The sequence below is a fragment of the Pollicipes pollicipes genome, unplaced genomic scaffold (assembly GCF_011947565.3).
Source record: "Pollicipes pollicipes isolate AB1234 unplaced genomic scaffold, Ppol_2.1 Scaffold_2555;HRSCAF=2994_pilon_pilon_pilon, whole genome shotgun sequence".
NCBI lineage: Eukaryota > Metazoa > Arthropoda > Thecostraca > Pollicipedomorpha > Pollicipedidae > Pollicipes > Pollicipes pollicipes.
Genome location: NW_023596136.1, coordinates 17,197,078 through 17,208,124, shown reverse-complemented (window position 1 = coordinate 17,208,124; position 11,047 = coordinate 17,197,078). Strand labels below are relative to the sequence as shown.

The 11,047-nt window shown below is 47.3% G+C and overlaps 2 protein-coding genes across 8 annotated transcripts; one reads left to right on the top strand and one right to left on the bottom strand.

The window, feature by feature from the left end:
• Nucleotides 1-389: 389 nt before the first annotated feature.
• LOC119103851 (short coiled-coil protein B) lies at nt 390-5,475 on the bottom strand. Of its 3 annotated transcripts, none has more exons than XM_037227540.1 (4): nt 5,453-5,475; nt 3,344-3,512; nt 1,694-1,780; nt 390-1,269 (listed from the first exon to the last, which is right to left on the bottom strand). In XM_037227540.1, exons 2-4 carry the CDS (start codon nt 3,501-3,503, stop codon nt 1,124-1,126), a joined length of 393 nt encoding a protein of 130 aa, XP_037083435.1. In that variant the 5' UTR covers nt 3,504-3,512; nt 5,453-5,475; the 3' UTR covers nt 390-1,123. The 3 variants fall into 3 exon arrangements, with proteins under 3 accessions (XP_037083435.1, XP_037083419.1, XP_037083427.1); XM_037227524.1 differs by lacking the exon at nt 5,453-5,475 and adding an exon at nt 5,259-5,281; XM_037227532.1 differs by lacking the exon at nt 5,453-5,475 and adding an exon at nt 5,144-5,269.
• Nucleotides 5,476-5,522: 47 nt separating this feature from the next.
• LOC119103820 (maleylacetoacetate isomerase) lies at nt 5,523-10,398 on the top strand. Of its 5 annotated transcripts, none has more exons than XM_037227490.1 (7): nt 5,534-5,597; nt 6,352-6,403; nt 6,783-6,847; nt 7,427-7,504; nt 7,923-8,000; nt 8,385-8,626; nt 9,693-10,398. In XM_037227490.1, exons 1-7 carry the CDS (start codon nt 5,592-5,594, stop codon nt 9,814-9,816), a joined length of 645 nt encoding a protein of 214 aa, XP_037083385.1. In that variant the 5' UTR covers nt 5,534-5,591; the 3' UTR covers nt 9,817-10,398. The 5 variants fall into 5 exon arrangements, with proteins under 5 accessions (XP_037083406.1, XP_037083385.1, XP_037083377.1 ...); XM_037227482.1 differs by having other exon boundaries at nt 6,352-6,478; XM_037227503.1 differs by lacking the exon at nt 5,534-5,597 and adding an exon at nt 5,609-5,965.
• The last annotated feature ends 649 nt before the right edge of the window (nt 10,399-11,047 follow it).

The window sequence follows — 11,047 nt, the reverse complement described above, 5'->3', positions numbered from 1 at the left end:
AAGAGGTGACGTACCCTCGAGTGCTCTTCTGCATCTATGCAGTTTCCAGGTAATGTATTTATTGTTCATATTAACAACAGTGCATGCATTCCTACTAGTGTAGTAAGTCAAGCTGTTTCAGGGGTGCTTGGGCAATCAAACGGTAAATAGGAGTTCGGGATGACACCACATCCATTAATGATCCTTTTCATATGTGCAGTGCTGAACATCCCCGCAAACAGATCGGAACCTGCTACGTCGGGCGGAGCTGATGTGCATTAAATGACGACCGGCTTAAACCGCATGCACGATGACGAGCACATTCATGCAAGCCTACGTTTCCCGAAACTTGCACAGGGCTTTTGCTGAAGGGCTTTTCACTATAGACGCCAGAGAATAAAACACATCGCGACCCACAAAGTAGCTGTATAATCAAAGATAGCTCACACACAGTGCTAGCACAAGCAGTTGCGGAATGCTATCTCAAATCACAGACGAGTCATTAGCGTAATAAATAATCGCATGATAGCACCCACCAAAAACGGCTGACACGACACAGCATCGTCACACGCAGCCGGCTGCTTGGCATCTAAAATGTCCGGCGTCTCGTAATCACGTTCTAGTTAACCTCCCCACTGGCTTCACTGGCATGAACTGGTCGGAGCAGGAAAGACGGACCATCCGCGACCTAGCGACCGAGGCGACGTCAAAAGCCCGTCCATTGCAACAGACCTCACCCACCGGCTACCCGGGTAAACCATACATTTTTACCGGACCAGTTCACCTCAACCGCTACGCCTTCCACGCCCAGGTCCAGCCCTCAAAGTGGCATCAAATTATCGTGCATCCAGCCCCAGCAGGCTTCACCATCAAGGAAAGCAGGGGGCGTGATTCCAAACGAGAGCTGCGCGCGGCTCGACGGCGATTAGAACGACTGCACGTGCCATGCGGTTGCGTGGCCGACTAGCCGTAGAGCAGGGCGTGGGTCTGCACGAACAGATGGGTCAAATGCGAGTGGGAGGGGCGCGGCTCGCCACGGGCCACCAATGGATAGCGCGCGCTGCCCAGACTGACTGTATCGCACACTGCCCATGCCGCGAGCGACGCAAATTAAAGCAAGGTGGGTCGCGGCCACGGAACCCGTTCACTTCTTCTTGACTTTGGGCGACGACGTCGACTGGAAGACGGAGGAGGCCTGCATCAGGTTCTCGATGTACTGGCCGAGCACCTGGTTCTCGGAGCGAAGCTTCAGGTTCTCCTCCTTCACGCTGTCCACGCGCTGCGATAGGTCTGTAATACAGTCATCACGTCACTCACGATGGGATGATGGTAGTCAACAGCAGAAACGACAGTGTTCAAGTTGATCAACATTTCCCAGGGGGTCCACAGTGTGGACCATGCGTGGATTCCACACATACTGGTCGCCGGTAGAAATACACCATAACTGCAGTAAAATGGTGCACAACACAAGAAGAAATTATGTACATTTCCTACCTTTATGGGCAGGTAGGGACAGAGCAGCACTGAGACAATCGCTGTGATTTAATGACATTGAAGGAAACAATGTTCAAATAATTTGTAATGGTAAGGGTCAGATAAAATGAGAATGGTTGTAATTTTAACCAAAAAACTTTATCTAAAAAGACCGTCAAACTTGGAAATAGCTACACCAACGACAGGCCATTCTCCTGAACACCAGATCTCTACCACTCACCATCCAGGGTGTTCTGCAGCTCCAGCACCTGTGATATCAGGCGGGCCTTCTCCTCCTGCTCGTCAGGACTCAGATCCGGGTCGAAGCCTGTCGATGCGTGAGAGGCAAAGCGATAAATTGAGGTGACAATCTGCGACGAAGCAAACCGCGGCCATGACTCAGATAAAAGCGGAAACTTGTTCGGACTACCGTCTGAACAATTCTTTGTGCTGCTGGAGAATTAACTGGCCGATACGTGGTGTACAAACTAACAAAGCGGACGACTTATTCCATCCACACGTCACTTAACCGCCAAATCGAGAAAGGTAGGTACCCTGTGCAAGCCATAGAAGTGGTGCATTTTGCGACATGTAATCCAGGGTGTAATAACACATCGCAAAACAGGCCTTATAGCAAGTTGGGTACATTGAACAAGCCGAAGAGGCGGTGCATATTACGACATGTGAGCGAAAGTTTCATAACCCATCGTGGAACAGGTCTTACAGTTACACATTTTCACAACAAAATAGTCGCTTGCACCGCAAGAACTTCCATTTGGACAATCAATATCAGTCTACTGTGGCTTTGCACGCGGGCTTTACTTAAACACGGGTGTGGGGACCGCTGATCACGAACACGTAACCATACTATCACTTGGGCTGTCCAACGGGTAACGTCATTTCAGTGAATATGAGAGCTGCGGGTGATAGTGACATGAAGGCGAGGTTGCTGATGACATTAAACTAACTGCCCGAGACAAGATTTCATTAAGGGCGGGTCGCTGACATAGAGCCAATAGGAGGTATAACAGGTCCGGGCGCAGTCACCAGAAGTCGAAAAAAAATTGGACCGGGTGTAAAACCGACTGAGCTGCTGCCAACAACAGACGTTTATTTCATTGCTGGTTGCAAATCACCAAATATAGCAAAATCACCGCTAGAAAAGTGGTGCAGGGCTCAGAATACCGCATTTCCCATCGATACTGCCGATCCACAATGTGCAGCGTATAGCTTGGTATGGACGGATGTAAAAACTGTGCAAAAACTGTTCTACACAACAAAATTTCACCTTTTAGTAAATATGTTTAAAACATAGTTTGATTGCATCATATGTTTGTTTAACATTAGATGGGCTATCAAAGTGGCTGTGCAGAATTCCTCTCCTGGCAGTTCTGGCACCCTGAATCTGGCACCAACTGACGTCATAAAGATGTTCCATGACACAATCAAATGATGACACATTGAGCTTACTAAACAATGAAATGTTGTGTTCTACAGCAGTTTTATGCACTTAAAAGCGAACCAATAGTTAAAGTGAGTTAATTTTATCATCTCCGATGCTTGTGTGGCTGGTAACCGAATGCTCCTTCAGAGGGAGGGGCGGGGGGGGGGGACAAGTGACAATTTATGTGGGCAAGCTGCCCTGCAGTAGCGACATCTCCCGGCTGAAAAACGGGGTTATTTGAAGGGAGGTGCTAAAGGTGGGGGCAACACACCCTCCAGAGCATTTGTCAGCTGTCCAGATTACCAAATTAGTTGTGCTGGCAACAGATGGCATGTTACAGGTTGTGAAAACTGGCAATGTTATTTCATCATCAGCAAGGGCTGCAGCGGGACTGACTAATGCTCACAAGTGACATTACCACATGACTGTCCACACAATTATACTGACTGTGAGGGCTGGCAGTGCCATTAGCCATGGCCGATGTCAGTGACTCGCAGCTGCGTCTGTGACTGCCGCTGTCAGGGCTGGGTGGTTCCTCAGGCAGCACGGCCTGCGGGTCTGCATCCGCCAAAGGTATGCTGAGGTCGTCTGAGCCTACCACTGACATGGCTGAGCTCTGAAAGTACAATGTCTCATCACATATCTTTGAAATACTTCAAAATTTGCATCGTACCTCACATACAGCTTGACTATTTCTGTGGTATCAAACCATTTACACACTTTTTAAAGACTAATACATTTGCAACTAGTGATCACAGCTCATGCAGTTGCTACCAATAAGCACCCAACTGTTCACAAGTTATGCTGCATAACTTGGATGTCATCTAACAGCCTTCCCAAAAGGCAGGATTTTTTTAAAATCTAGTGTGAGCAAATTGCACCTCTCTCCTTGGTCAGCCAGCAAAATGCATAATTTCCAAACTGCAGAAAAGCCCTAAATGTGAATCAAAGCGAGACACTGATGACCTGACACCACATGGCTGAGATCACACAATTTGATGAGAGGGAATGTACAATGACAGGAGTGAAGAAGTATAGATCAATGTGCACAGTTGGTGATATGCAATTTGAGAGCACTTTGAAATTCATTTTGGAAGTAGGCTGAGAAAAAGGGGGGCATCAAACTTGCACAAGGATGTAGTCCACTTTATTTAACCCACATCTACTTCAAATATTCATTTTGATCACATATTTGCCATTCATGTGCTAGGTATTAAATAAAAACCAGTGAGTTATCTTAAAGAACACCTGCATCATTACATACATTGACCCAGCAACTGACATACATGATTATATCCATTGAGCCAACCAGCTTCTAGCAGTGTGATATGTGGGCTACAATACAAATTATATGTGGTGAGTACTGTGATGTACCTGTCTGAGATCATTTCAGATAGCACACACATGAACAAAAGGGCTTTTAAGAGTCCCAAGACCACAACCCAGGACAGAACTATTGGAAATGGGGCTAAAAAAATGTTTTGCAGTGGGAGTGCTGCTTTATATGCATGGCAACAAAACTTTGGCTGTGAACATGCATAAATATCTGTAACCATATAATAACATGAACCTAGAAATTGGACTGTTGCAAAGAATTTACCTCACTTTGTCATGACCACAATTTGGCTCTGCTGGTAGGATTGGAATCTCATGCAACAAAGCCTGAGTCATAGCATCAATAAAAAGGATTCAAAGTATGAAATTTACTTTTATTCCCTGGTGGCAAAGAACAGTATATTTAGCTATGTGGCCTACTTGGGAATGACAAAATTAATATGCATCAGCTTAACCAGCATCTTTTGCTGACTGAATGTGAAACTTATCAGTCATTATAAACCTGCCTAAGTGTTAGCATGGCACTACCATAATATATGATATATTCTAGCTGTAAGCCTGCAGTATGCAAATTTTTAGGGGGCATTTCCATATCTCATGTCATCTGATTAATTGTAATATTATCAATTAATCTACCTGATTTAACACAAGGTGACAAACAGTACCATACCCTTTGTCTTTAAAAAAGGTCAGTAATAAATGTACTGAACAAAACTGTCACAACCAGACCATGGCAGCACATGAAAAATAATGTAGACATTAACCAATTTAGATCTACTGAGTACCAGCAAGCTGGCTGAAATACATCTTTTATGCATTCTTTAAATTGAATAGAGCATGAGCAAATTTGTGTATAAACAGTTGAGAAAAATTGCATAGAACAGTTGGCTTTGAAGTCTACACTGGACAAACCTCGATAAGCAATGCTACGGCTTCCCAAAGGGTGGTGCTTCTGTTATCACCCTCCAGCTACGACACGCAAATTCTAATTTCAGCTCTACAAAAAGACTGTCTACGCGAACCGTACCATGCCGACGCCCAAAACGCCCGGAGAAGTGGGCGATCTTGGCTAATTTTTGTTTTAGTATTAATTGCAGACCTTTTTCAGATATGAGACGTTAAAATCGCAATCCTAAACTCAATTAACAGTTTTTTTCTTCAAATTTATAGCATGCAGGTCACCTCAAGAACAGAGAATCAAAGGTAGATAGCCGTACTTACTTTTTCCCGCTAGGTTCCAGGCATTCGTCAATTTTATCATCAATATGTGACAAATATAACGCAGGTAGTATAACTTCCGTCTGAACTGCGATGACCGTGTTTGGTGCTAACTCACCGCATTTAGCATTTATCAACAGCAATGGTGGTGGGTTTCCCGAGGCGTTGGGGTGGACGCTGGAATTAGTGGTATATGACAGTATATGGACCGACTGATGATAAAAGAGTATGATTTTCCGAAACTGTCCTTGGAGTAACGCAACACCCAGTTTCCAAGCAAATTGTCATCGGAACATAGTTTTGGGGGGCATGGAAGTGGGCGGCGGTTACTTAGAGAATATCCCCCCCCCCCCGCTTTGGATCTGCTGTCCGCCACTGCATCCGACTTCTTATTTCTTGCATTAACATCATTCGATGGCATCGAAAATTATATACTGAACGTGTTTGCCTCCCATAATCCTAAGGCATACCACGATGTGGAGCTCAGTCTGCGAAAAACTCAGCTGCTGATGCCAGGTGACACCCATGAAGCTTACCCATACCTTTGCGGAGCCAAGTGCTTGTGTGCACCAATGTTAGGTTTGGTTGAGGTTTGCAGAACTTTCAGCTTGTGTTGGTGTGTTGGTGTGTTGGTGTGGTCTTCCACTAAAATTATGGTCACAACACCATGCTTCCCTGAAACATTGGCTGTCCTTGTGCTGCAATTGGCAATGACCATGCACGAAACTTTGATTGTTCAGATTTATAGTGTATATGCTCTGAATTGGTTGTGATGTAGCTGCTACATATGACATGTTCAGTGTAATGTGCATTGTTTGTGATAGGGTATGAAAGTAGCTCTTCCAGTCTGCTGTCATATAGCTGTCATCTCTTGAACTTCAGAGTAAACCATCTTTTTTCAGATGATCCTGTACTCTTATTTCCGAAGCTCTTGCTCATGGAGAGTGAGATTGGGTATGCTTTTTTTAAAAATCAAGACAACTTTAATGACCATGCCATTAGGGTCATGCAACACACTCAGCTGCTCAGGTTATATGTTGTCTATGTCTGACCATGGAAGGAAGGGCAGGCATAGTGTGGAAGCAAACCTCTTTGTTTGGGTTTTCTAGATGCACTGTCATTAACACATGCATGCTAATCTCTACACTGAGGGATTACTTACATGAAATGGGCATTGCGATGTCACAGCATTTACTTTCTGTCTGTTACACAATAGGCCTGCTTTGTATTACATAGTATTGCATGCTTTTGGGTAGCCAGCAACTATATATTGTCACATGATTGATAGATACAAGTAGCAATAAATAGGGGAGTAACTGCTGCTATTTTTCAGTGTTGGCTCTGAAGGATATCCAGTATGAATATCAACCAGTTAATCTACTTTCTGGAGATCAGTTGGTAAGAAGGATTTTTTATGTTGGGGTTTATATGATTTGTTAGTCATGTTAAGCAGACAAATAGTTGTCTTCTGTAGATGAAGTATGGATGCATAGGAAAACAGCTGAACTATCATTCCTGTCCATTATGTGCTGTGCTCACATTATGTTTAGAGCACAGTTGCTGTACTTGCCCACATGATCTCTGGCCTGCCCCTGTTCTTAGGATGTTCATCAAATAAGCATTGTTAGGACCTCTGTGCTTAGAGGGCAAACATATTGGTTGGAGAGCAAAAAGTATGTCAGGCCAGAAGAACTACTGACTGCTTTTCCATGCATATCACGAAGTCCCCTGGATTCAATAGGCTTCATTGTGAGGTTGGAGAGAGGGGTTACATCTCTGCCAACTAGCCCATGATGGTGGCTATGGTTCATGACAACCACACCATCCCATTTGCTTTGTGCCCAGTGTGGCACATTCTGTTGGACCTGTGAGCATATTATGGTTGTAGTGATATGAGGATGACTACCTCACTTATCAGTGACCTCCAACTGTATGCAACTTTCACTGGCCACTGCAACAGTTTGTTCTTCTTAACAGGCAGATGAATATGGAAGTGTCAATCCCATGAACCAGGTGCCCTCCTTGGAAGTGGATGGCAAAGTTATGACTCAGTCAGTAAGTCAAATGAGCTGAATACTAATTTATATAAGCCCTGAATGGATAAGTTTAACATATGCATAGTCTTCTGATCTGTATTTGATGGAGGCTGACACAACACTGTCACAGTAGATGATATAAGGATGTTTTCCCTATAGGATGTTGTTCCTATCCTTCTGATAGGGACTTATCTAGAGGTATGATCATTTTCACTAGTGCGAATAAATTTGCATTCTCACACTTCTCTGCAAGGAATTGTAATTGTTCAGGATTTTCAAGTATGAAATGGTAGGTTAAGTGCCCAGAAAGGTGTTTATGAAAACTTGATTATGCAATTAACTATTCAGTACATGTGTTATTTCTCAGGTGACATCCCATTCTTGAACATGCCCATTATGTATGTTTGTCCCCCATTATTTATCCCCTGTACCTACAGATGAGTATAATGGAGTTCCTTGAGGAAACATACCCCAAGCCGAGTCTGCTGCCTGATGACCCATTCCAGCGAGCCAAGGTAGTATGCAGACTGGCAGCAAGTGCTGCAAGCAAATCTCATGGGCTGTGTTAAGGACCGAGACAGCAGACATGGGTGGACAGTGATCACTCAAAAACTGTAGAGCAGTTACCTCATGTTATATACGTGGCATATTATACGCGGTGTGGCGCTGTTCGGCAAAGCTGGTGGGAAACTGCTGTGATACACACGGTGATTTCTGACCAATGTCTTCAGCGATAATTCATTTTGGAACACTGCTTTCGTTTTCGTTTTCGTCTGGTGTTTTTTGCGTGCCACTGACAGCCGAAACCTCAGACTGGCTAGATACCGGCCTGTGGGCCACCTGCCCCGCTCCGCATGTGCCGTGTCTGGCCCACCCCGTGACCCCCTCCCCCTCTCCAGGTGCGGGAGATCTGCGAGCTGATCGGCTCGGGGATCCAGCCTGTGCAGAACCTGGCCGTGCTGAAGCGCGTGGCGGCGCTGGCCGGCGACGAGGCGCGGCGCCGCTGGGGCCGCGAGGCGATCGAGCGCGGCTTCGGCGCCCTGGAGCCGATACTGGCTGCCTCGGCCGGCACCTGCTGCGTGGGCGACACGGCCACGCTGGCCGACTGCTGCCTAGTGCCACAGGTCTTCAATGCCAGCAGGTGGGTCTCGGCCGGCGGCGCCCGTTGGCTTGCGCGCTCGCAGGGCCGGGCCGGGCCGTGCTGAGCGATAGGTGGAGGCGGCGTGCCGGAGCGTACTTTGGAAGTGCGCGTGGTCACGCACTCAATGTTGCGTGCGGACTGCCTGTTTGGTATCTCGTCACGAAGATTGGTGCAAAGTCACTATGGTCAAATGGCCGTATTCTGGTCAGTGGACGCTGCATGATAGTGGTGCAGCTGTTTCGCGCCTGTCTCAGTCATTCCTAGTGCGTAGAATATCCCGATTAGGACATGGTTTGTCCTGGCTTTAGCAATTACCGTATCTGTGTCATGCGTGACTTGCCCTGTAAGGCACTCGCTTGTCGCCAGGGCTGGCGGCCCTCCGGCGTACAGATGTACGTACGGGGCCTGAAATTTGATGGTGGTGTCGGCAGAACACCTGTGGCCGGGGAAGGGGCGTATCAGTGTCATCCTCTTCCTGTCACGTGATCTGTTTTTGTTTGCCGGGATCGCGAAGCTTGAGCATGCCTTTACATAGATTTACTGTATAAATTTGTTCTGGTATTTCCAACTTAATTTATATAATGAAGCGTTGCATTATGGGTGAGTTGCACTGTTTTATTTGCGATTGTAGAACACCTGCTGCCGTTTTGTTTTCGTTTTTATCCACAACTTTGGTGTTATCAATGGACTTGGCTTGAAATTGGTGTAGAACTCGACTTTCGGGTGCTGATATGTTTGAGTCGGGGCGTTTTTCATTCGTTCTTTTCGGGCACACGTTTGTGGCTTTTTATTTTGCTGCGAACTTAATCTTGCCGAGGAGCAACTGCGGCTGCTACACTGCTGTACATATGTGTGTAACCCTCTGAGTGCGTCACCAGCTGTTGACCATGTCCCAGTTTAGGTGGACACGCCCTAGTGCACGATTGCTTGGATTTGTTTTCCGTGTTTATCAAATAAGCCTGACCACCTGGCTGCACCGTGTTAGCAACGTTGTCACCCACAGCTGGGACATGGAGAAGAAAAACATCACGCATGCCGCAGTTGTGCCCAACGCTGTGTCGCGCAGGTTCCAGGTGGACATGTCCCAGTTTCCGACCATCAGTCGGGTGCACGGTCACCTGGAGACGCTGGAGCCGTTCCAGGCGGCCCACTTCTCCCGTCAGCCGGACTGTCCGCCTGAGCTCCGCTGAAGCGGCCTGCAGCAGGCGGCCCACTGGACCCGGCCCAGTCGTGCCCAAGTGTCGCGGGGGGGGGGGGGGAGCGGCGGCCCCGGGATCGGCAGGGTGTCGAACCCCCCCAGGACGCGCGCTGGGTACATGGGTACGGTGATTGCATTCCGTCCACAGTAAGAGTGCCAAAACTAGTGTACGCGCGGGCAGAAACGAAGCATTTCAGTACAATTTGCCAGCTGCAGTGATTTGTGCCATATCCGCCTGTTTGGAGGGGTCGACATATTTTTTTAGTGAATCCGCATTTGCCAGTTTTGTGTCGTCCTTGTGCAGGCCTTGGCGTGAATGCCAACGCGATGTTTTCCGGTCGTTGTTCGCATCAGGCATTTGTGCATGTATGTGTGGAACAGTCATTACTGTCGGGTTGAGATTCCAAACCTCCTCCAACCAAGCCTAGGGAGTGAGTAACGTGCAATAGCGGAAGAGAGCGATCAGGTATGCGGCCTACGAGCAGATTAGTTTTGGATAGGAACACAACCGAAGAGATTTGATACTTATGCAACCTGCGTACCGCGGCAATAAACTAACGTGTGGCGGCGGTCAGCTGGCGTTATGTTTTCGTGATGCTTCCCATAGCGGAACGAGACCAGACTCAAGACATGATACCGAAAACCGAAACAGCCTCGTGGCTGCGGTAGTGCCCATGGCGTTAATAGTGAACACTGGCGTGGCACGGCACGCGCAGCCCTATTACGCTCGCCACATATACTGGCCCCTAGTTGTTTTCCGCAGAAGGGTTCGGCCGCATCAAAAATTGGTTTTCAACAAGATCTGGCGTTGACAAGACGTAAAATCGGAGCATTGTCCACAGAAGTGTGCCAGTACACGACAACACTACTAAATTTGACTGCCAGCTTCACTGTTCGTTCACTGCCCCCGGCCAGCTCGCGAGCAGCTGCCGTGAACAGCTGGCAACTACCGGTGGGACAACCGAGGTCCCCTGTCATTTGACGGGACTGTCCGTGTACACGCTGTCGATTGACACGACTGTCGGTGTACATGCTGGGGATTGACGGAACTCAAGTACATGGTGCGGATTGACGGAACTGTCCGTGTACATGCTGCTGATTGACTGAACTCTCGGAGTACATGCTGTTCACTGACGGGACCGCCTAAGCGCACACTTTCGACTGATGGGCTGTCAGAGTACACGCTGTCCACTTAGTGGCCTGTTGGAGTATACACCGTCCAA